Source organism: Rutilus rutilus (genome assembly GCF_951802725.1).
Source record: "Rutilus rutilus genome assembly, chromosome: 20".
NCBI lineage: Eukaryota > Metazoa > Chordata > Actinopteri > Cypriniformes > Leuciscidae > Rutilus > Rutilus rutilus.
This window is the reverse complement of record NC_140225.1, coordinates 28,502,238-28,528,968: the sequence shown is the minus strand read 5'-3', so window position 1 is coordinate 28,528,968 and position 26,731 is coordinate 28,502,238. Positions and strand designations below refer to the sequence as shown.

Genomic DNA, 26,731 nt, shown 5'->3' with positions numbered 1-26,731 from the left:
TAGCCTTATTTTATTACCATTTGTGACAATGTGAGAAATGTTCAATGTGAATACATTTTGGTTTGACTGTAGCTTTGTTTGAAGAGCATCTGTGATATAGAACGAAAAACGATCTTAATTTATTCCATTTCATGCTTAATGGCATCAGTTGAGTTTACAACCCGCTGTGCAGAATGTTCTGAGAGCTGGTTTCATATATTATGCAATGGGAAAGATTTACATCAGACATCCGTACACTATCAGATGAACAGCCAACATATTCTCACTGAATATGAAAGTGTTCTGACTGAATGTGTTTTGGAGTGTAAAGCATCTTCTCAGCCATAAGCTGGAGGATCCACCAACAGCTGTACCCAGTATCTCACCACAGTGATGAACCGATCAGCACGTGATCAGCATTGTGCGTAGAAGAGTGCTGTGGAGGAGGGATGCTCAAGAAAACAGAGCGCTCCCACAGTTGTCATGGAAACCGCATCAGTCTCTCCTTGCTTGTGCGGTCTAAAAACAGACCAGCCACTCTAGGTTATTAGGTCACGTTAAGAACATGTGACGCCTGGAGGTAAGGAACAAACCTGTTTCTGAGCATCCAAGAGACAATCATAAGGGTTTATTGAACAAAAAGCTATTGTTTTGTAGATTAAGCACACAAAAAGAAAGCGAGGTAGACTCCTGAGATCCAGTGTGGGGAGACAGCTGTCTCTGTTGCCCTGGGCTCAGACAATCATCATTATTCTGAACACACCAGTCAGAAGATTATAACATATGACACATTAACTCCCTGTGCAGGCAAATCAATTCCAAAACATCCAACGAACAAAGCATGAGTATTGTATTTATTTATTTGGTGTGCATGTGGCATCATATGAATAGGTTTTTTTCTCTTGTTTTGTTTTTTTTGTTAATAAATTTGGTAGAAAGGTATTTTTCTGTACAAAAGTTGAGCAGTAGTTGATTTCATTCATAAACATCACACGTAATAAAGCACTTCACTCCGTTTTAACTGGTAGTATATCATGTAATTATCCATCACACACAAAATAAAAATAACAAAAACTTTAGAAAAAAACAAGTAAGGCTTGTAATAAATGCAAATATTACATATTCACTCTTAATATTACACAATATTTTAAAAAAAATATTAAGACAAAACATGAAAGTTTTTAAGGTCTTGGAGAGTAAAGTGGCAGGTTCTGAAATGAAAGGGAAAAACAATCCTTTTTTTCATATTCACTCGGCAGGACCTGTCGTCAGAAGGACTTCTGGACTCTTCAGCTCAAACAGGAGGTGAAACACTTCAGAACAGCATCCCTGTGATAATGAAAAGACATTTGTTTATGGCTGACGGCTCAACAGAGTATTATATCTGGGTGGGGGCTCGCAGCAAAATCCACAGAAACAGATGGATAATGAAAATACTATGATGAAAATCATACTTAATCCTAAATAAACCGATAGCTTGCTGTTAATGTGGTTTATTACCTCAACATGCAATTTAATTCTTTGTTCTAAAAAAGGCTTGTTTTTTTCCTTTGTTGTGACTGGGTGGAGCTCTTGCATATTTTATTATGTTTTGGTGGGAATACATTGCATGAAAAGAAGCAGATCAATCTCATTTTCCAGGTATGGAGTACGGTTTATACATAATGATGATTGTAATGCACTTTTCAGGGTATTCATTTTCCTAGAGATCATTTTATTAGGCTAGTTTTGTCTAGCAACAACAAAAAAAGCTTCAATGTTTCATTCAGAGAGTATGATTCTCTGATATTTCACGTCTCAGATTAAAACTTCTGTTACAAGAAGTTGGTAAATTCAATTCATTTCAAACCTCCTAAAGGCTGGCCCACACTAAAAGATTTTAAGGGCCAGATTGACTAAACAGTAGCCTGGGTGCCAGCCCGAACCCCGCCCACAACATTTTTTGGTCGGGAAGTTCGGTCTGGACTCGATCCGTTGAGGAGTAATTATGCTCGGCTCCCAGAAGGCCGAGCCAATCAAATTGCCAGGGCGGGCTTTAATCGATGATGGACAGATGATCTGCGGTTACGTAATCACCCACGTCACCAAAGAGCGCTTGGGTTGAATTGGTTTTCAACAAAGACGACTGCAGCTGGAGAATTGAGATGTTTAGATTCCGCTATGTTTAGGAGAATTGAGGTGTTTAGATCGCGTCTGTTATAAAAGAAATCGGCAGCGCATTAATTTTAAAAGACGAACAGAGAACCGCAATCAAGGCATTTGTCGATCGGAAAAATGTGTTTGCCGGGATTCGGCAAAAGTTTAATTTATCAGCTGACTCCGATGGTCGCTAAGAAGATGGGACGCAATGAAAACCCTGTGGTCATTGTGGTTTCTCCTTTGGTCGCACTCATAGAGCGCTTTATTATTACTTTACTCATTACTTTACTACTTCTTCCTACGGGTGTGCAGTTGAGCTCTGTCCAAAACGGTGTTGCTTCGCTCTACATACGTCACTTACTGCGTTGCTCTGATTGGTTGTAGGTCTATCCAATTGAGTGCAGAGTTGTTGTTTTTTTCCTGGTTCGGTTAAGACACGCCTCATAATCAAAGCCCTATGGAGCAGTATCACACTCACATTCTGCCTAGAATATGAGTATGACGAAGTCAGGCTAACTAAACAGGGCAAAATTAGCGTGAGAGTGCAGATGGGAGTGGAAAGTTCTGTGCGTGATCTACTGACGTGACGACACGTAAATTAAAGAACACAGACACAGCTGTTTCATTTCCAATATTGACCAACACAATCTACCAGGAGCATCTGAAAATTGGCGTCTGGATTAAGCCATGCTTTTTTCTGTTAAATAATGGCGCAAATCCTAATAAATTGACTAGCGCAAACCTTAGTAAATCACCTTGCATGATTCAATTACTCTCCTCTCATAAATGTTGCGTCTGAAAGGGAAACTCCTACAGATGCCTATGCAATAAGGTCAGCCGCAAAAATAACCCTGTCCACGGCTTTTCAGTGCACATTTTTCCACTGCGTGCCTTTAGTAAATCCTGACAGTAGTTTTTTAACGCCAAAAGAGGGTTTGCGCTGGCGTAAACTGTTAGTAAATCTGGCCCTTAAAATCTTATCAGATTTTCAAAATGTAAGAGACTACAAACACGATGATTAAAAAAAAAACATAGATTTAACAGTTTTGTTCTTAAAGCGCCACGATGTCACCAAGACAGCACAACACACACTAACAGATTCCATTCACAAACAACCAGAGTCCCACCTGGGAAATCTAGCAAATGGAAATCTCTCACGGTCAAACGTGACTTTAGAATAAACCAACATGGCAGACGACAGGCAAGAATAAATGGACTGCTATTTACGAAACTTGTTGCGAAACAACAAGCAGTTGTACGGGTCCGGTGTACGACAGAGGAGGAGGAACGGCTGGTGGAAATGTGGAAACAACACGACTGCCTCTATAATGTCTCCTCATATAATGTCTACAGCAAGTTGTCGCAAATGTACTTTTTATTTTTTATCATATTTATTCAACCTTGCCCTGTTTTCATTCAGTCACATTTTAGTCCAGTTTTAGTCAATGAAAACTTAGTCAAATTTTCGTCATGCTGCATAATGGTTAAATTTATAATAGGCTAACGATTATTTTGCTTAAAATTATAATCACAACAATTGTTGTCATTTGAGAAATTTATATTTGCATTTCATCTGAATTTTTGCACTTTCATACAAGTACAAATCTAGAGTGTCTCATATAGTCTCATCATTTCTCATAGAACTCATATGCATGGTTTATTTTACCTAATCTAGTTTCCGGATTTTTTTTATAGGCTAATTAACCCATTCTCTACATTATGAAAACAAGACATTTCTCTCAAAAATTTAAACGGTGAAATAATTCCAAATTACTTTGCTGTTTTTTTATAAAAAAAAAAAAAAAGATTTAGAGCTGCGTAGGTGAATTTATTCATATAGTCGAGATTCATGTTTGGAATTATTACAGAAGGTTTGATCGCAGTTTTAGTCTGACTGAATGACACTTTCATATAAGCAGAATATCTCAAATGGAGATCGCTAAACTCCAGCTTACATGTTTGTCTGTTTTTGTTATGTTTTCAGATCATCCGCGCTTCTTCAGCAGTGTAGAGAGAGAGCAAAGCATTGTTGCCAGATTGCAAATATTAAGTAAAACATCGGGTAGAAAAGCTCTGTTTGCTTAACAGAAAAGCTCTGTTTGGGGATTTATATTCTTGAAATCTGGCAACCACAAGCATGAAAGCTCGTAGCGGCTTGTTAAACAGTTTTTAACAGTTTTTAAACAGGTTTTAATAATGCTTTTATTTTTTAACTAGCCTACATTTTAGTCTCGTCTTTTTTCATCAATGATATTGCATGTTGATATAGTCACAGTTATCGTTTAATGACGTTGGTGTCCTCTCGTCTTAGTCATGGAAGAAAAGGTCGTCAACGAATATTTTTCGTCATGATTTCGTTAACGAAATTAACACTAGTTGCCGCGACAGTATCCATTTTGTTTACATCCGCTTCCCCCATTGAGGTGCTAAATCTGGCATGATAATCTCAAGAAAATCTTGTAGTGTGTGATGAGCCACGATTTTCAAATCTTGTAGAGTGAAAGGAGAAAATCTGTGAAGATTGTCCTTATGTGTGTGATGTAACCAGATTTCACAGTCGGTTAAGATTTACATTTTTTGCTGCATTTCATTTTTAGAGTAATTACAATACTGGCAGTTTGGTTGAAAATACTGGTTCTCTCCGATTAGGAAAAAGAGCAATTAAATAATAAACACTGAGATACTGAAAAAATTTGGATGAAAAATATTTGTATCTATATCGCCCAGCCCTGATATGGAGCTAAAAGATGAGGTAACCATCACGGTCTCCAAGGCAACAGCAGAACAAGGTCACGGTGCCTTCCTTGCCTCAGCCTCCGCCTCTGTCACCCTCTCCAAATGTGTTGCTATGCAGACTTTGTCACGCTCAAAATTCACAGGAAGTGGAGGAGGTGTGAAAGCAGTCAAGGTTAAAAGGAAGAGTATAGAATCAGAGAGAGACTGAAATAAGGAGACTGACGAACGCTTGCATTACATGCACCCACGCGGCGATCAGGAGAGCGTTTAGTGTGTAGCCTTAAAAGCACTGCACATACAGCACGTAAATAAATGATGATTAACTCCCCCTGTTTTCTGATGAAATATCGGCGCAACGTATGCCCCGGCTTTCCAGCACAGCGGGTGGATTTCCGTCAAAAAAAAGAAAAGAAAAAAAAAAGCTGAATAAGCCATAACTTGTGGGGGGGCTAACATTAAGGGCTAAAACAAAAGCAGACACATTAAGGGATTATTATTAGCATATTATTTCCAAAAATACAAACAATTTATGTTTTTACTTGACACATAAGGAGATAACAGAGGAGGAGGGGTAGATATTAGGGCTGGATCTTGTTATTTGTCAGGTTTTTTGATAATATTTGATTAATTTATTTTATTTTTAAAATTGGGGGAAACATCATTTTAAAAGGCACCAATCTGCCAAGATTCTTTACTTAAAGCCCTTATGTATAAAGAATTATAGAGGTATTTATAATGTACATTATAATACATGATATATTTTCATAATTAATTGTAACCAAAGTTAAAATGCATTATAATATTTGCATTCTGAAATTGGTTGTTTGTCATGCGTTTTAATTCATTATACTTTCTAAAGGTGTGTTCAATGAATAGATAAGTATTATAATGTATTATAACTGTGGTTACAATTATTCATGAGACCATACAATGCATTATAAGGTGCATTACAAGGCATAATTACTGCATTAAAAATACATAAAAAACATTAAATATATTTAAAAAAAATGCCACGCAGAGCATTTTTGAGGGATGTACTGTAAATCATATAATTATAGTTTTGAATTGACTGAAATTGACAGTCTGATTCAAGGAAATGTATCAGTACTGTATTATCAGTACCTAATTTGTATTGTATATTTATTTTTTTGAAGAATGTTGGGATCCAAACTTCATTGACTTTCATTGTATGGAAAAAAGACGAAAGTCACACATGTTTGAAAAAACTATGTTTAAATCACTAATAAACCATCTTAACACTCGTATTCGAGAGACAAAAAAACAATCAATCTAACCTAATGACATGGTCTCTAGGAATCTTAATGGTTCAAAAAGTGCATTAAAATATTGGATTGTGGAAATGCATCAAGCTCATGAAAAAAACATGTGCACAGCCCAACGTTCAAAACAGAGATCAGTGGGATAAACAGCTCATGACGTCGAGCCTGCTCATGCTAATCCAGTAAAAACAATGAAAAGAGCCCTAACACACAGTTTTAAGCCACTCAAAAACAGCATTACTGAGCTTGATGAAGGGTGCGGCTGTTTCTCGGAAAACAATCAACAATGAAACAATGGTGAGAGGGGCTTCTAAAGATGAACCAGCTACAGATAAATGGAAAGATGAGTCAAGGGTTTGGTCTTAAAATGAAACGAAAGCAGCAGGTGGAATACAGAGGAATTGTTTTCCTCTTTCAAGAGGTTCTTGAAGCAGGGAGGGTGTCAGGTTGTGTGTGTGTGGGGGGGTGGGGGTGGGGGGTGGGGGGTGTCCTGGCTGTCAGAATCCATCAGAAACACCACTGGCTGGAGAGAAGGGGGGTTGCCGGGTTCAGCAAGAGATGCAAAACGTTTTAACGATTCTTTTGTATTTGGAGATCCAATAATGCTCAAGATTCCAGCGAATGAGGCGACCGCCCGTCCTAGAATGTATTGTGTGTGTCGTAAGTTGTTTACGTTGCCTACTTGTTTATGATAGTTAGTTTAGAATGTTATCATAAGCTAGATTGCATTTTGTTATGTTCATTTCTTTTGCACCTCCCCTTTTTTAGGGTTTTCACTTAAATCTTCTGGATGCCTTTTTTTGCCTAAAATGATTTTAATATCTGTAAAACAGAGTTTGATTCCAAAATAAAGAGTCTGTTGTAATTTACACACTCTCATGTCGTTCAGTGTAACACACAAAGAGAAATTCTGTAGAATGCTCATGCTGCTCTTTTCCATTGAACAAAAGCTTACAGTGCGTGTTATATTTCAAGCCTTTGAAAACAATATGCTAGGTTTTTGATGAACAGACCAAAATTCATTACGCACTGATACATTTCCTCTCCACTGAAGTTGGACTACTTTAACGGCCCATTTATGGTGCTTTTTTCTGCCCTTTTAGAAGTTTGAAACCCTATTTGCTTCAAAGTATGGAAAAGAGCAGCTCAAACATTCTTCCAAGATATAGCACACTTTCACAAGGTGAGAGCCTGTACGTTCTTTAATCAGTCTCAGTAAGTTGCCACACAAAAAAAAGCTTCAAACAAAGAAACATAAGCAAAACAACTTTAAGGCATTAGATAAAGAACTTTATCAGGCTCAAGATGAAAAACAAGCAGCCATTTGCATGGCACTGGGAGAGCAATACGCTCCAGTAGGGGATTAGTGCCATATGGTGAAGGCCAACAGCCGAAAGGCCACGAGTAAATAACAACATGTTTTCATTCAGGGAATTCAGCTCCCCATGTGTACACAACCCAATCCCACCCAACAAACATGAACTGAGAGAGAGAGGGTGTCACAGTCTGACATGCTGCCATTTGAAGACAAACTTCTGACTTCCACTGAAGTTAACTGGGATTTAAACTGGCATTTGAGCTAATCTAGTTGATTAGCTGACTTACGGTTAACTTCAGTATTGCACATCACAAGTAAAGCCTAGGTTATATCAGGTTTAACTAGATGCTTCTGTGCAACTTTTCTACCAGTGGATGAGCCATGTTTGCAAAGTGTGCTACAGTCTAATCAGATTTCAGTCTAGAACATGTATGAAGAGTTCAGATGCAAAAGCCTCTAAGTGCCATCTGAAATTTTCTTCTAGAATGATCATTTTTATCAAGCTTGTATATTTAAGTTCAATAATTTCACTTAAATGGCAATGCAAATTACCTATTAATTGTCATTTAAGTGAAATTACTTAACTTAAATATACAAGCTTGATAAAAAGAATCATTCTAGAAGAAAATTTCAGATGGCACTTAGAGGCTTTTGCGTCTGAACTCTTCATATATTCTATAAAATAATAAAACAATCAGTCAATTTTATTAAAGATTTTAGATCAAATGTAGGCAAAATTGGAAGTAAATATGAAACATTAAGAGGTGAGGAGGTATTTACTTACCGTGCAAATGGAATGTAGGAGATACTGTACCTAAAAAAAAAAAACACACACACACAAAAATGCACAGTGTTAATACCTAATGTCCCATTAAAGGCTTAGAATAGATTCATAAACAAAACGATCTGAAATAAGAGTAAATCCATAAGTACGTCAGTAACAGCTTGCTTTTAAAGTAATGAAATGATGTAACAGTAGATGTGCTTACATTGAGCTCATTAAAGTGTTTTTGAAAGAAGACACTTATGCTCACAAATGCTGCATTTATTTGACCAAAAATACAGTAAAAACATTATTATTGTGAAATATTATTACAATTAAAAATACTCATTTTCTATTTGATTTAGCAGCTGGACCAATCAGACACACAATTAATTCTTTATATTTAATAAATAATTCAACAGACCAATAACCCAACAACAAAACTAAGAGCCAAGACGCTCCTGAACACTAAATGTTTCTCTTATTTTTGATCTCCCCCATTCATTTTTAATGAATGGTCATTTTTGACCAATATAAGCTCAGCCTCAGATCAATGAGGCCCACAATCAGTCAGTTTAAAAATTAAATACAAAACCTGTCCTAATTGAAAGAAAACAAGTAGACAAAAAGGCTGAATACAATAATTGGTGATAATATAGCATAATGAGAGATTTATAAGCATTTTTTTTGTAGGCTGGTCATTTTTGACAAATAACACAAGTGTGACTTTGTGCCATTTTGATAAAAAAAGCATTTTAAAACAAACTAAAACTAAAAAATACCCCTCACACACTTTTTTTTTTTTTTTTTTGGTAAAAAAAATACCAAAATTCTACAAAAAAATTTGGTTAAGTCTTGGTTACGTAGGTATACCCTGGGTGAGTAAAGTCAGTAAGTTTTAGTCCAATATAATTACGTTAACAAGCATTTTTGGGAAAAAGGAAATCCTCTCCGGGTAAAAATAACCCAAACACAACATAAGGGTTAAATAATTTTGTTTTTTTTAATTAACGAGTTTAACAAGTATTGATTCTGCGGTCACTACCTGCAAAACAAAGTCTCTTGAATGATGTGATCAGCTACATTCTCTGTGTTGTACTATACCTAATGAACAGGTTAATTGATTGAATATTAATTCTGCTACATCAAGTTAATTTTATTAACTGATCCAAATATGTATCATGAATTATAATTAATTATTCAAATGTCATTGAGCTAATTTGCTACATTGAATATATTTTGAAATGTAATTTATTCTTGTAAAGGGAAAGCTGAATTCTCAGCACCATTACTCCAGACTTCAGTATCACATGATCCATCAGAAATCATTTAATATGCTGATTTCAAGCTCAAGAAAAACTTTCTTCTTATTATTATAATCAATGTTAAGAACATTTGTGCTGCTTATTATTTAAATGTTTAAATGAAAAATTGATACATTTTTCAGGATTCTTTGATGAAGAGAGTTTAAAAGAAAAGCATTTATTATTAATTTCTTTAAAACACACGCGCGTGGATGCAGTTTAGACTGTATAATATTAAAATATAAAAAGGACACCGTATACAGTCTGCTGTATGCTTAGCATAATGTTTCAACCGATTTTTAAAACAATGATTAGGGATTTGTTACACATAACTGACTTCAAATGAAATGCTAATGTGCTGACAGCTTCTCAGTCATGTCTAGCATGAAGGAATCTTTCTTTCCTATTTCTCAGTATCCTCTGACCTCATACATGTGGTTCAAGAGGTTGCCAGAGTGATCGCTGTCAGAGGAAGGCTGTGTTACAGTGTGAAAGAAGAGAATGTCCTCACAGTGAAACTGACGGTAATTACAAGGCTGATAAAACCTGGCCTATTGACGCATGCAAAACTGGACACACACACACAGACACACAAACACAAACAGTGTTCCCTCTCTGTTCATCTGTCTATCAAACCAGTAGCCTTGCTGTGTAAAAGCTTAATATACTGTATATATATATATATGCTTCAATGTCCTAGGCCTTTTTCAACTTTTCTTAAACTTTCATGCAAAGCTTTGTCAAATCAACATCTAGTTTTTTTTAAGAACTTTTCTAGATCTAACTGAGAGAAACCATGTGTGTGATGCATATAAAGTTAGACGTTTGGGTTTAATGTAGCAAATGAAAATCCCATTCTTCTCTTGTCGTGTGGAGTTTGCAGCAGAGTCGTGAAGCATTGAGCCCCGTCCACCTGCTTCCGCACCTGTACACTGCTCGAGGTCAAGACACGCTTAGAGGATCAGATTATTTCTGCTTCCCAGTTCCACTTAGCTGCTTTAGTGGCATGGGAATACTGCCCATCTGCCCATCTCCACCTTATATTCTGGGCAGCGAATAGCCTTTAAGAGGTCTTCAAGTGTGAATAAACTTAAAGGTGTCAAAGGGTCAAAGATGAGTGGGTTGTGATGTCACTACATTGACATGGCTCATGAATATTCTTAATTAGCTTGTGCTGCACGCAATCAGGAATTTTGCGTATGAGGGTAAAAGATTTACACACGCAGATTTCACAACAGGTTAAATTTGCCCAACAGAAAACTGCTTGGTTTGAAAGTAACTTGTGTGCGAACTGTGCTTCATACATTGCTACACTATTGACAACAGACTTTTTTGTCACTGACATGTAGTTACTGTTGCCTTAGCATACACCACAAATAATTATAAAATGCTTGCATTCTTTAGTTTGTTTCTTGGAAAATGGTGTTCATAAAGACTAAAATAAACACATTTTGTAATCACACCAACAATCTACCTATATAATCACTCGTCTCATTTGTCACATCACTCACCCTGATCATGGGTCTATTTTTGGCCCATATTCTCACCTTGCCAAGTACTCAACCCCCTGCCTCTAAATCTGCTGCCAGACATTGATGACAAACGACACACATGGTTTAATGAACAGGTAATCAGCCTACACTAGTTGAGACGCCCCGGCAGAAAGGCTCCAGAGAAGAGCTGAACAAGCTGCCAATTCATGAGGGAAGTACTATATGACATTCAGATGCCAATCAGACTGAAATGTGTTTTTTGTCTCTCCTACCTTTAATGTGCAGAATCAATTATAATTAAAACCATTATATTAAAATGTATTATTTCATAGGCTTACTTCTGAAAGAGTGTAAATGCTTTAAAAATGGTTTTCTGTTTGTAAAACTTGTCTTCAAAAACTTGTTTTGGTGTGGGATCTCTAATTACTGAGGAAATTACTACTTTTAACAATGAAAATCCATCCATCCATCCATCCATCCATCCATCCATCCATCCATCCATCCATCCATCCATCCATCCATCCATCCATCCATCCATCCATCCATTCATACATAAAGGGATAGGCCTAGTTCACCCAACAATGAAAATACTGTCATCATTGTTGACATCATTGTACAACCTCTTGTTGTTCCTAACCTGTATGAGTTTCTTTCTTCTGTTGAACACAAAAGAAGATACTTTGAAGAATGTTGGTAATCAAACAGTTGATGGTAGCCATTGACCGTCAACTGTCTGGTAATTAATGGTAACTTTTTAGTTCAAAAAAGAAATAAACTTACATGCAGGTTTGGAAATACATAAGGGAGAGTAAATGATTAAAGAATTTACATTTTTGGGTGAACTAACTCTTTAATGCTTTATCACATTAAAAACTACATCAATGTTTAGTTTATTTTGTTACTTTTAAAGGCCAATTCACACTGTAATTGTCAAGTTTTGTTGGATCAGTGTTGTCCCTGTTGTCATGGAATATTTGAGAAGTGATGTCCTGCAATCTGATGATTGCCCACATTGGTGCAGTGTGAATTGGACTTTAAGGTTTTATCAAGTCAACATTCCAGGTTTGTCTCGAAAAACTTTCAATCAGTTCCACTGATAGCACACAAAACATTTTTTTGAAGAAAACACAAATCTGAAGTGTCTGACAAAAATAAAAAGGAGAGAGGAAAATAAAAGAGTTTATGATATTTGTTTCAAACAATAATCATTTTATTATTTGAAACAAACATTTTTTAAAGGATGGTTGACAGATGTCTATCACCTACCATGTCATGGCCAAGAATTGCAAAACGCAGAAAATGATCGCCAGACCCTTTTTGTTCCACTGCAGGGAGAAAAAAAAAATGAGTAATGACCATTTTCTCAAGTGAATAGCACACTAATTATCAGCAATAAACCTCTTTTGTATGAAGCTTACCCAAAACACTGCGCATAATGTCAACACAAGGAATAACTGGGGGAAGAGCAAACACAAGGTAAGAGACTGTGATCAAATACCCATAAGGCATAGCAAAAATTATTTTAATAGATTATATACTTGCATTACATGTGGAAACAATGACCCTATTAAAGGGCACCTATTACGCAAAATTCAATTTTACATGGCGTTTGAACATAAATGTGTGTGTACACAACCACCCTATAATGATAGAAATCCACCCAGTGCTTTTTTAAAGCCGTTCTCAGATTCGGGGCATTGTGACGTACTTTTGCACAAGCCCCTGCCTCCCACGGCTGTTAATGGACACTGCAGCTTTAGCATAGACCCGTCCTGAGTGAGCTGTACACAGTCCAACGCCAGAGCAGCTGTAGACAAGAATGTCTCCTAAGCGATTGAGGTGTTTTGTTGTTGGATGTAAGAATGAACATAGCAGTCTTCATTTACTCTCGTTGTTACTCGAGGATGGATCTGTATCAACAGTTTGTGATCCAGCTTACAGTTTCCTGTGCGATAGGCGTGCGCACTTTATGACAGCTCATTGAGTCGTTTTACGAATATAAAGTTTACCCGTTTATTAAGCACCCACTGAAAAGGTGTGTATACTGTATATCTGTTTACTGTTTTGTGTACTTCGCTGTGTATGTTGATGATAATGAAAGAGAGAGAGAGAGAGAGAGTTTATGGATAAGATTTGAATGCGCACTTTTTATACTGTGTTTATTCAGCTATTACAGTGATTCTCTGGAGTAAACCTAATGCTTCATCTTTTGTGTGATACAATAAACTTCATTAAACTCATCAGTATATTTTTGGCCATCATTCGGACGCTGTCCACAACAACAGGCTTGTACTAATAGTGGATAAAAGCAAGATGAAAAATAAGTTATAACCGTAATTAAACTAGACTATATCTGTTCTATCTCCATACAGCATATATTCTCTGGCTCTGTGGGCATTATTGTCCGACTCCGGGTCGAAATGAACACCGCTACTGAGAGTTTCTGTTTTGATATTATCATTCTGTGAGATGAGAAGCAGCAGCTCATTTGCATTTAAACGGGATACACACTTAAACGGTGCGTTTTTCTGAGCCCCAAAAAGTGACAATTTAAACATGCTTAAAAAAATTTATCTGTGGGGTATTTTGAACTAAAACTTTACATACACAATCTGGGGACATCAGAGACTTATTTTACATCTTGTGAAAGGGGGCATAATAGGTGCGCTTTAACAGCTGAAGAGGTAAACAATATAGGAATAACCCAGATAATATTATATTTGTGAAATGAGTCAAATATCCATTATTCTCTTCATAGTTCGCGGTAATTCAGAGTAATTAAACAGCCAGTGAAGCACTTCATATTTTAAATCTATAATTAGAATTACAATAATAATAAAAAACATTTTAAGAAGGTCTAAGACTCCACACAGTGCCCATCATACTTCAGCACAGAAATATGTAACAATCATTTGATAGTCTGGTTATAACATCTTTATATCGTGCTGTGCTTGAGTGAGTGACTGGGTGTGAACAGATTCAGACCAAATCAGATTATAACGGAAAGTGATTTTCTACAGCAGTCCTTTGAATCTCTTAATGCCTCGTAGTCCCCTTAAGACCATCCAGATTTGTGACTGTCAAAGGCTAATTCCTTTAGCACTGCTAACCTGCATGTGCATATCTTGCACATATAAAATATCTACTTTTTAAAAAAAATTTCATTTGAAAAGTGTGCTTGTGCGATTTTGTTCTTAAACCCATTTCACTTGGTTTGACACTTTGTTATCTAATACAATGACAAGGTAAAAAGAACACAAGGAGAATATCTAATAAGGATGAGTCAACTGTTCAGCTATGAGGTTAAATTTGCCTTTCCAAAATGTCTTTTCTCATTATCTCTCCAGTGCTGACGCAGTGTGGTGTGTGCCAGAGGCTCTTTCTTACCAGCATCATAATGGTGGCTATAAGCCTGGTGGGCTCAAACATACGCTTCAGCTGTTTAAGTGGACCCATCAAAAAACAGGTGCTGTGGAAAAACAGTGACACAGAATGAGTTCAATTCACAGGAGGGCACATGTGTCCATCACTCACAGTAACACTAAAAGTACATTAATAACTTACAAAAGCAAAATAATTTGTTGAGTTTCTTGAAATTTATACATTTCCTCCAAAACGACATAAATGTGTAATTTTAACATTACTTTGACCAAACAATTTCTATAGCCAACCAGGTTGACAATGTTTAATTTCATTTTTGTTCTACTTTTCTAGATACCGACTGCTTACTACACAATAATGACTGTTCTGTCTGTCTATGCTATTGTGTATCACACTGAGCTTTTTAGATACAGATTTCAACAGTAGTAAAAAGTTTACTGGGAAAAGTCCAACCCAGGCTCACTGGAAAAACATGTCTGTATGTGCGGCATTTCTGCAAAATGATAATATTTTGCGTCATGCACGTTTTGCGTGCAAGACTTTCAAAGTTAACTTTTGACTGCGCTAAAAAAAAAAAACTTTTATCCGAAACAGATGAAAATGAATCCGATAAAATGTTTTAATACGTTGGTCGTATAACGGCAGTTATGAATTGAAATGTCTGGTGAGTGGTGCTAAAAGGTTAATGCTCTATCACGTTTGAAAATAAAGTCCCACCTACACTAAACCCTACACATACCCAATAGTGTTAAAGGGTAACTCTCGCCAAAATGCAACCTAGGGTCTTTTTGTTAATCTAGCCGAGGCAAACTTTCGTTTAAAAGCATAATTAGGATGGAAACTAGGGCTGTAATCTCGCAGTCGATTAGTCGATTATTGGTCGATACGTTCTGGCTCGACCAAAATTCTGATTGGTCGATTTTTTGCCGCGTTCATTTCATCAGTTTTGACGGGTTCATTTCATCAGGTGGAAAGCACTAATTGCTAATGGGGGTGTTTTCAGAGCACCTCTGTTTCACAGGTAACAGTCTGTCTTCAGAACACCCCCTTGTTTTCACTTCTTTTGGATTAGCCCAACCCACTGGAGAAGAGAGACAAGTAGGCTACTTTGAAGAAAGTAGGCTACTAGAAGGTTTGCTGAATATTATTTATTTAATTGTGAGAGTGTTTAATTCATAGTCAGTCCTCTTTTACCATGTCAACAAAGACATCGGCAGTGTGGCAGCATTTTTTTTTTAAAGTTAATAGTCTATTCGTGTCTCAGCCGCGAAGCTGAGCTCCTATGTTCAGTTGCACAGAGCGGCTGAAATGATAGTGTCTGTCAGTTATTATAATATAACAAAAACAATTGTCTAAATTATGTTGCATATTCCTCAAAAGTTCTTGTGATGATATCACTAGTTGACAACATAGTACTATTTTCGGAAATCATAGGCTATGATATTGCGCAGGTGCACGTGATGCAACGCTGTCAGAGCCGACAGACTCGTGTGTCAGACTCATTTCAGTGCAAAACGATTTAATATACTGCAAATAGCCTACTAGTTTTTTATGTTTATTTATAATTCATTTAGGCGGACAACAAGGCTACCAAGTACTGTGCACAGTGCGCAGCTAAGTTTTTTTTTTCCTAACGTAATTTTTAGTCGATAATTTCAGGACTTCAGTCGACCAAGATTTTCTTTGGTTGATTACAGCCCTAATGGAAACACCACTTTTAAGTTTGACCGTATTTTCGTTTTCGGTCAAATTGCCTTTTGAATGGGAGTGCTTGGGGCACTACTATGATAGCATCAGAAATCGCTATTTTTAAAACACTAAGAAGGCTCAACACAACATGAAACTTTGCTCGAAGTATCACCAGGGGTTCTACACATGAACTCGAGCATTGAGAACATTGTGTACACAGAGTTTAGTAAAAAGAAAGATTTTGAACAAAAGCGAAGTTTGCCTCGGGTAGATTAACAAAAAGACCCTAGGTTGCATTTTGGCGAGAGTTACCCTTTAATAAAAGCAAATGTAGCATAAAAACACATTTTGACAAAAATTTTACTTTACAACTCGAAGACATTTTAGATGCGATTAAAACATGTAAAGTATGCATAATCTAATGTCTAGAAAATGTAACAGGCAAATTTAAGACACATTAGAATCATTGTGATATTCATGTTGCTTAATTTTAATACCACAAGCAAAATCAACACAAATATTACCCAGCCCTTGGTTTTTAGCCATTACAAAAAACCTACTGACCTTAGAAAAGCAAAATCTTATTGATATTCATTTGAGTGACAGGAAGACACCAACTGCACAAATTAGCATAATTCCTAAATCCATACAGCCCTTTTATTAATTTATGGTGCAAGACATCAGCCAAATCAGTTAGCATTGCAATGACGCAGAAGGGGGTGCAGACTCACTGAGAGTAGATGGACTGTGCTCAGGTCTCAGGGGGCTGAACCCATCTACCCTGCATTACTCAAGCAACCTTAACCAGGACACTCATTAGATCACAGAAACACTAATGCATGAGCCAGTCATGATGTCATCCTCTCTCCTATGAGAACGGGCATCTAGGGCAGCCATAATCTGACATTTTCTAATGTTCTAAAGAAAGAAACAGGGCTTGCTCACTTGCTTCTCCTTTAATCTACAGTATGAGTTACTTCAAGCTAAAAGCAAACAATGAAAAGACTCATATGATTAAGATTCAAATGATCCAAACTTGTCAAAACATGCCCAGATAATATTTCAAAAGTAATAACAACAAACTTTAATTCAGATCAACAGGTCTTTTGGATGTAAATGCAGAGCTGTAAATAAATATCATGATCTGAATCATCTTTTCAGTCTGGGTCACAGCCTTTAAATGAAGTTTCCTGATGCTACCAGTTAATGTCATCCCTGTAGGTTTCCAAACCGCTACCATGACCAGAACCAATGTTGTGTGTATTTAAAGCAGGTAACCCAGACAGCATGACCTGTCACACTAAAGACTTAACCTCTGTAGCTCTGTCAGGACAAATCTCTGAATAAAGATAGAGTCTGGTTACTAATCAAACTCGACTGGATTTTAACTTAAGTGGCCGAATGGCTCAGTTTAATGATTTCTTACAGAGTTAAGACCTTCAAAGTAAAAAGCAATCTTCGGATATGCAGAGGTGCAGTATGGGAGAATGCCAGGGGAATTCTTCTGGGTCATTTTTACATCTCACTGCCCTGGTTACTAACTGGGTTTCTTCCTTCTTCCTTCATCATGATTGGAAATAGCTGACCGCAAGAGTTCTGTGTTACACCAATGTCATGCTCTTCTGGAATTTTAGCTACATTACACACATTTTACACCCAGAACATTCCAGTATTTCACCCTAAACTCAAAAGCAAAAAAAAAAAAAAAAAAAAGAGGGGAAAAAAGAAAGAAATGAAATGTACGACACTTTTTTTCTTCAAAATTAACTATTTAAATGAGTCAACATCAATCTTTCTTCCAACACGCACTTCTGCTTTACTCTGATACACTATGGTAAGCCTAATATAAGTACTTATATTTTAGACCGCGCAGGATGGTTTTCATGGGAAATTGCGTACTTGTCACTCGCCAGTGTGTGACTTATATCATATATGTAAATAGAGAAAAGTTGCTCCGGCTACTTTGACACGTGTATGGTGTGGGAGTGACAGGGTATAAAAACAAACAAAAAATAAATACATTAAAAAAAAGTTTACTCTGAGAAAAATCTGTATTTTACCGTTTCTATTCATGTGTTCCTTCTGTAACATTATAGTTTGATTAGAAAAAATACTGGCAAAAACCTCATTCAGGCTCCATCTGCAGTCCTGCACACATTTTGGAGACTGTCTCTGGTTGTTTGCAGTGCAAGGGTAAATAAAAAACTAGCTCTTTGAATAAGTACAATGGTTTATTTATTCAAACACAATGTGTGTAAAGGCAAATTTTTTATGTATTTGAGGAGCTGAGTAGCGTGTCTTAGTCTGGTATTTGCCATCTAGTCGTAGCCAATACAGCATGTGCGTAACACTTTGTCTTTTATAAAACAAGTTTTTTTTACAAATATATTAAATGACAGTAAAAACTGAGCGGCCACATATCTACAATAACATTTAACATGTAAGTTGATAAAACTTAATGCGATGCACTTGCAGCCTCAGACACGACCGTTCTACTGACAAAAGACAATTAATAATATAACACACGTAAGTGTCTGACCATACATAGCCACACTACTAACTTTGACTCAATCATAAAAAAGAAAACAATTTATTCCTATTTATTTCCTAAATAGAAGCGGTTCTTCAATAACCTGCAATTTTCACTGGTTTCAAAACACACCACGCTGGACATAACCTGCCATGGTAACATATCCTCGGATAAAATCCAACCACTAGTGCCAGCACAATGCCTTGCGACTTACATAGGATGATCTGACAGCTAACCGAGGGCATTTCACTCACATTGGATGTGCCAACGTCACATTTGCATAGGCCATAGTGTTTGAATTCATGATTGGTTGACTGCCAAATTAAAATCTTAAACAGACCAATAAAATAAACATTATTAACCGGTTAATGGTAATTTCAAATAAGTGTTTCTGTTCAGAACGTTTAAACTTGATTTAGTTTTTGTTCCTGTTAAAATTTCGTCTGTTTCCGGTTTTTGTTTTCATTCCTTGAAACGGTTCGGAGCCCTAAGGCATAGGTTGGTCGTCACAACAAGCGAGAAAGGTTGACGTGGAGCACACTAAATCCCAAACCTCCGGGAAATCACCCATTTTACAAAAACGCAGAAGAGGGGAGTCTGCTGGCAAAAAGAGACTGCGACAGAGCTTGTAATAAAACAGGAGTAAACATTGGCTTGGCTTTCAGAGATGGCAAGAAGGGATTTGAAATGTTGTAAAAGCGACGCAGAGATGGCGTTTATTACTCAACAGGCGAGTAAGATATTTTATTGATCAGATAAATTGCCATATGTAGCTCTCTAACAGAGTTGATTGCAAAGCATTATTTATTGCAAAGTGTCGTTTTATTATGGGTTGTTGTAGAGCTGTGTTGGAATTTATTTTTTAATAAAAGTACCACGTCTATTAATGGGTAACGCTACAGTAACGTCTTCAGCTAGTCAGCTTGAGATCCTTTCCTTCTAAACTGGTTATTTCTCTTAAGCCTAGTAATGAATGTTTTATGAGCAGTAGGATAATCTCTCTCATTTTCTTTTAGGATAAAGAGCCATATTCATCCGCAGTCAAGCAGAGCCGAATCATAACCAAAACAATGTTCTTCTGCCAAATGCATGCCGTTGTTTTGTTAACCGCTAGAGGGCCAAAAGTTACATAGTGTACATTCAATTATATTATTATATATTTGATTTTTTATTCATGATGGCCATGGTATGGACTATCATGAGCAGCAGGATACATCTGGCCTTGATGTCTTCATGCAAGAAGACCTGGTTTCTTTCTCAATGTGTTATATCTTTCCTGTAAGTAACAAAAAGTTGGTGACACTGTACTAAACACACACACACACACACAAAAAAACCTTTCCACTTAAAATATTGCACTAATTCCAGACACTGTTCAGCCTGCTGGTGATTTCAGAGAACCAGACAGACCCGTTTCAGTCTTTGGGAAGAGAACATCTTGCCACATGGCAACTTAACAACATTGTAAGAGGAGGAGAACAAACTTCTAAGCCCAACTGAAAAGACAAAGAACATTTCTGAAGGGAAGTTACAAGTGTCTGACAACTTGAAAAAAAAAAAGTGTTGAAACCATACCAAATGCACTCTTTTACAGGACTAATCCTCTCAGCCTCTTTATGCAATCATGCCTCCCACTGATATGTAACAGAGACATGGACAGATTCCTGAAGTCCAGGTTAATTTTAGGACAACTGTGGCTACTTTGGGTCAGTGGCAGTTGATGACTTGGTCTTCAGCTAACAGAATATGAAAAAAAAAAAAAGAACGGGGCAGCTTCTATAGCTGATCTAAGCAACGCAAGCAATCGCTAACAGATCATGCATAATTCACTTTTCACAAACAGGATAGAACATAGAGCCTAAAAAGGTTTTTTTGTGGTTGTTGCACCAAATGGTCTGTGAAAGACGGTGCTGAAACTTCAGGAAATAACAAATGAGCTGTTACTTTCAAAATAATTTTGGTAACACTTTACAACAAGGTTCCATTAGTTAATGTTAGTTAATGCATTGAGTTTGAAATATGGAATTAACTGTTCATTGTAAGTTCATGTCAGATTGGGCTCATTATATAATAAATGAACAGATATAACATTTGATTTTTTAATAATGTATTAGTAAATGTTGAGATTAGCATGAACTAAGATTAATAAATGTTTTAGAAGTATTTTTTCATTGTTGGTTCATGTTAACTAACGTTAACAAATAGAAATGTAAAGTATTGCCATCATTTTATGAGTTTTGCAATTTATTGATTTTTCTGATTTTGATTTATTGATTTTTTTTCACAAAAAATGAGACCTGTCTAAACAGTTAAAAAGGGTTTGTTTATGAATTGGTAAAAATGTATAATTTGAATGCAGTCTAAGTCACTTTGGATAAAAGTATCTGCTAAATGCATAGGGTTGAGAGACTATTGCAACTTCTGTTTCATGCTGACTTTAATTTCTTCATGCCTTCATCGCATTCATATTAGAGCTGGGCAATAATACAGTTTAGATTTTGCAACAATAAAGCAATCAAGCATTTTATAGATGTGCTATATAGTATGTATTGCCCTACAAAAGTATACTGCATGTATGCAATACTATCCAATTTTATATAAAGAGCTGTGCGATAAGTAACAGTTACATTTTGCAGTGAAATAAAAAAATCAGGCAGTTAAGACTTGCTATACGGTAGATATTGCTTTACATGAGTATACTTTATGCATGCGGAAAAAAGGATAACAGGACTGCAGATTTAACCAAAATTAAGCGGTCACTCAATAGCGGCTGAACAGTTTGGGACCAAATGCTGTGGTTATTGATAAACATTCCCATAAATTAAAGATGCGATTGCTACAATAATCTTGGATAGTTTGAATGGCTGAACCTGCTTGTCAACACTAAAATGTAATGTCTGCAAAACTGTTACTATTTATTTATTAATAAAATGTCACTATTTGTTAATTTTATGTTAGATAATAGTTTATGTAACATACCTAATCATTTTCCCAAATAAATGTGGAATTTGTGTCTATTACCTGCTCCATATGTAGTACTTAATATGCAGTAAATCACACCCACAAAATAATGACACCGAATCAACATCTAAGAGACTGTGTCACCGTATGCATGTCCTATACGCAGCCATAATTACACTTACCTTGAAATCGCTGCAATATTTCCCAGGGTGTAGAATACAGCAAACAGTTTAATGCCAGCTTTAGGCAAGAAAAGGAGTGCAGTTCCCTGTTTCAGAAGATGTAATGTGGCTTGTCAGTCCATTTCCAAACATTTCAATCAAACAAAATGTCTTGTCTGTTATAAAGTAAAATCACTCTGATGGTACAAACTCTGGGTACAAACACATTAAACAGTTGTGCCACCTAGTGGTGTTACAATGCTTTGGCAATGTTACATAAAAATACAGAGTGGGCCCAAAAAGTGTTTACACTTAAAACTGTATGAATGTTGTTGCATCAGATAACAAAATATCACACAACATGGCATGCTAAATGATTCTCAAGCTTTTATTAGAAGTAACTTGTTGTCCATGTTTGCAATGACTTGTCTAGATTTCTGATTCATACAGCTTGGTAAATTGTACAGCAGTCTACTTGTAGTTTATGGTCGCTGCTGTAGGTGTTATCAGTACAAGTGTTATCACTCTACTGTGGCCAGACCACATACAAACTGAAAGTAGGAACCGGGTGGAGTCATTAGGGCATTCACACATTTGTGATCATGGTTTTACATGTGTTGCATTGCATGAAATGCAAGAACCAATGGTGTTTTGCTGTCAATTACCTTTTTTTGTGTGTGTGAGAAACCAAAATCTTAGCAGTTATTCAAATTATTCAAACTTCTCAAATATTATTTATGATCAGGTATTTATTTACAAACTTGCCTTAAACTCAAGCGTGAATGAGATTTGTTGGGAAGATTAGCTTTTAGTCAGACTTCAGATAACCATATAATAGAAATGTCTTTATAGACTACTTTAATGGTGTGTTTTTATTTGTTCTTTTTTAAGCTTGGCAGTACAAATATAACCATCCAATTTTGTTGTTTGGAAAGAAGTAAATTGGGGTTGAAAAGCCATGAGGGTGAGAAAATAAATTTCATTAGGGTGAACTATTCTTTAAAAGGGACATATCATGAAAATCTGACTTTTTCCGTGTTTAAGTGCTATAATAGTGTCCCCTGTGCATCTACCAACCCTGAAAACGTGAAAAGTGACAACCCAGTAACTTTGTTTTGGTAAAGCCTTTCTCTGCAAGCATGTCAAAAAATAAGCTGATCAGATTTCGCTCCCCTTCTGATGTAGGAAGGGGATCTTATTATAACACTGAACACTATTTGACCAAAAAATGTCACAGCTGTCTTATAAAGACCTCAGTGACCTGTGTCAACTTGTGTAAAACTTAAACATGATGGTACATGCAAGTCGATGAGATTAATCAATGTAACTCCACAACAACTACATTCATGTATGTATGTATCCACTAACTATTCAGAAACGCCCAGGTGCGTCTAAAAGTTGCAACCTCTTCCGGAGTCTCTCCATAAGGCTGCACTCCGCTACGGGTTATTTCTGAGATTTTGGATGAGTGAGATTATGTGCGTGTTTTGTTATTGTATCCGAAGCTTGAGTATTTAAAGGGACACGCACAAAAACTGTGCGTTTTTGTTTTACACCCGAAAAGGGGCAACTTTGACAAGCTATAATAAATGATCTGGGGGGTATTTTGAGCTGAAATTTCACAGACACATTCTGGGGACACCATAGATTTATATTACATCTTGTGAAAAGGGGCATAATATCACCTTTAAAGACTAAGGTAACAACCAAATGACCGTGGGTCTTGGAAATCAACTAGGCCAATATGAGAGCATGGCAGATGAAAGAACAAATTACTGGAGAGATAAAGACCTTAATGGGGAAATAATGAGAAAAATTAACTCACAAGTATTGAGCACAAGATCCCTGAAGCGAAACAAATGACGAACCACTTCACCCGTGTGCTGAAACTGAGTGTTGTGCCGTCCAGGATCTACAGAGAAGAATCACAGGATGTCACATGGTTCATAATGCCCCTCCAACAAAGACCAAAAGATCATGCTTTTAGCATGCTGACTGCATCTGATTCATTAAAATACCACTGACCCACAGGAAGAACAAGACAGGAATAAAACATGCTATTGTTCTAGCTTTTCCATATAAATGGACACATGCATGCCACCTATCAAACTGATTAACAGGATTTACATAACTGAATAACTACAAAGAACATCACTGCATTATTACTGTTACAGGATGTTTTCATAGTATGAAGTTGCATCATGGTTTCATGAAGAAAATGTGATTACTCATTATATGAACTCTTAAATGTAACTAGGTATGTTTAACATACAGTAGTGTCTTAAAAAAGGACAAAACAACTATAAAGAAGGCTAGCAACTGTTTATAACCCAGTGTCAGATATTTCAGATTGGCTTGCAAGAATAAAACAACATCCGGAGGTCATGACCTTACCTCACATGATCCTTTCCCTCAGGAAGCATGTAAAACCAGCAGTGTTAACAAATATCATTATCACATAAACATTTGCAAACAAATAGGTGCAGAAGTAACGTTAATGTTCAAAAAAGAGCAACATTACAATGTCATCACTGTATGTAGACAAATACCCCTTACGAAAATGTACTCTGGTATTAATATGATTTGTTATAACAATAGCATGGTGATATCAAGTTTTTTTTTTTTTTAAACTCTGTAATGATGGTAATGCCATACTACCATATCGTATTCTTTGAAGGACACTAGAGTATCATGTTATATGGATATGGTAATCATTCACGTCTGCATTATAGTACTTTCGTAAGAACTAAAATGAAGTTAAAAATACCAACGCTGTCAAGTTACAGTACTAGACAAACTCTGTGGGGCCTCTCGATTACAGACTAACGTTACAAATAAACACACGTTTAACGTTAACGTAGTCAAATACCTGAGCTGTAAGTCCCACTTCCTCATTCTCCTCTCGACCACTTAATACACGACGCAACTTGTCCATCGTTGCTCGTCAGGTGAAATATTGTTCAGTTGAAATTATCCAACACTTCCTCGAAGTTCAGCATTGACACAAATCAGACGTTACTTTTCCCCACCCGTATTCCGTGAGCTCCGCCCTTCATCGCACTTCTGACTGATATGGTTGGGCGTGCTATAATGAGTGACTTCTAAACTACCCAATCGTAGACAGATTTGGAAGATCGCTAGCCAATCCTGATACAGAAGGCGGGCATTGCAAAAATGTAGGTGGAACGTGCATGCGCAGATTTTATCGATCTCTCTCGTTTTTTTTGACGGGCCCGACCGTGTGTTTTGGACAAGACAAGGCATTTTCGCGCAGTAGTATGGCAAGCCGTTTTAACATTTAATCTTTAAAACCTACTAGTCTCTATTTTCATGCTACTAGTAGGCTACTTATTTTTTAGACACTAGTAGGCCTATCTATTCCATTAAGTACTAGTGCTTATTCATTAGCTAGTGCTTATTCTTTAGATACTAGTACCTTTTTAAAAGATACTAGTTATTCAATAGATTCTAGTGCCTATTAAATTGGTACTAGTACTTATTTAGTAGATACTAGCGCTTATTCATTAGTTACTAGTACTTATTCATTGGATACTAGTACTTCATTAGATACTAATACCTATTAAATAGATACTAGTACTTATTCATTAGATACTAGTACCTATTAAATAGATACTAGTACATATTAAATAGATACTAGTACTTATTCATTAGATACTAGTACTTATTTAAATAGTGACTAGTAACTATTCTTTTGTTAATAGTAGCCTAACAATTTTTTATTTTTTTGCCATTGACTTCTATGGGGATCTGTCATTCAGATATCAACTATTCAGTTCTGACTAGTGTGTATTCCAATTGTGACTAGTACATATATATTAGATACTAGTAGTTATTCATTAGGTACTAGTACTAATTCTTTAGATAGCACCTATTACTAGTTACTAGTATTTATTCAATAAATACTAGTACTAAGTCATTAGATACTACTACCTATTAAATATACACTAGTACTTATTCATTAGCTACTAGTACTTATTCAATAGATACTAGTACCTATTTATTAGATACTCGTATTTATTCCAAATGTTACTAGTAAGATTTTTTAATATGAACTCTACAGTGGCCGTTCTGACTAGTCATAACATAAGACGAGTAAAAAAGCAGCTGTGACTAGTAAAATAAGAATAGTTACTAGTAACAATTACAAAAGATACTAGTGTCTAATAAATAGGTACTAGTATCTATTGAATAAGTACTAGTAGCTAATTAATAAGTACTAGTAGCTAATTAATAAGTACTAGTATCTAATGAATAAGTACTAGTATCTAATAAATACGTACTAGTCACAGTTGGAATACATACTAGTCAGAACTGAATAGTTGATATCTGAATGACAGATCCCCATAGAAGTCAATGGCAAAAAAATTAATTTGTTACTAGTAACAAAATAATAGTTACTAGTCACTATTGAAATAAGCACTAGTATGGAATGAATAAGTATCTATTTAATAGGTACTAGTATCTAATTAATAAGTACTAGTATCTAATAATAAATACTAGTAACTAATGAATAAGTACTAGTATCTAATGAATAAGTACTAGTACCAATTTAATAGGCACTAGTATCTAATGAATAAGTACTAGTATCTTTAAAAAGGTACTAGTACCAAAAGAATAAGCACTAGTATCTAACAAATAGGCACTAATACCTAAAGAATAAGCACTAGTAGCTAATGAATAAGTACTAGTACTTAATGGAAAAGATACTAGTATCTAAACAATAAGTACTAGTAGCATGAAAATAGATACTAGTAGGTTTTAAGGATTAAATGTTAAAACGGCTTGCCATAGTATTGGTCTCAAACTCAAGGGTATAGTCCCAACCAACTCACCTGCTTGAAAGTTTCTAGTAATCCTGAAGACCTTGATTAGCTGGATCAGGTGTTTAATTAGGCTTGGAGGGAGGGAGCTAAACCAAAGAACCAAAAACTTGGCTATACGACTTTGGCTAAACTCTGCACTGACCCTCCAGGAAC

The 26,731-nt window shown here is 36.1% G+C and overlaps 1 protein-coding gene across 1 annotated transcript; it reads right to left on the bottom strand.

Moving 5' to 3' along the window:
• Positions 1-821: 821 nt before the first annotated feature.
• Positions 822-24,786, bottom strand: sft2d1 (SFT2 domain containing 1). Its single transcript, XM_084390930.1, has 8 exons — positions 24,604-24,786; positions 23,560-23,646; positions 21,756-21,841; positions 14,400-14,481; positions 12,431-12,466; positions 12,279-12,337; positions 8,237-8,266; positions 822-1,308 (listed from the first exon to the last, which is right to left on the bottom strand). The coding sequence occupies exons 1-8, from the start codon at positions 24,667-24,669 to the stop codon at positions 1,269-1,271; spliced, it is 486 nt and encodes a 161-aa protein (XP_084247056.1). The 5' UTR covers positions 24,670-24,786; the 3' UTR covers positions 822-1,268.
• Positions 24,787-26,731: the final 1,945 nt, after the last annotated feature.

What these genes read in the sequence shown, in the direction of transcription:
- sft2d1 (XM_084390930.1), bottom strand. Translation starts at nt 24,669, where the DNA reads ATGGACAAGTTGCGTCGTGTATTAAGTGGTCGAGAGGAGAATGAGGAA. An exon ending in AATATTGCAGCGATTTCAAG is followed by an intron (nt 14,482 to 21,755) that starts GTAAGTGTAATT and finishes GTTTTTCCACAG; the next exon opens with CACCTGTTTTTTGATGGGTC. An exon ending in TCCTACATTCCATTTGCACG is followed by an intron (nt 1,309 to 8,236) that starts GTAAGTAAATAC and finishes TCATTATCACAG; the next exon opens with GGATGCTGTTCTGAAGTGTT.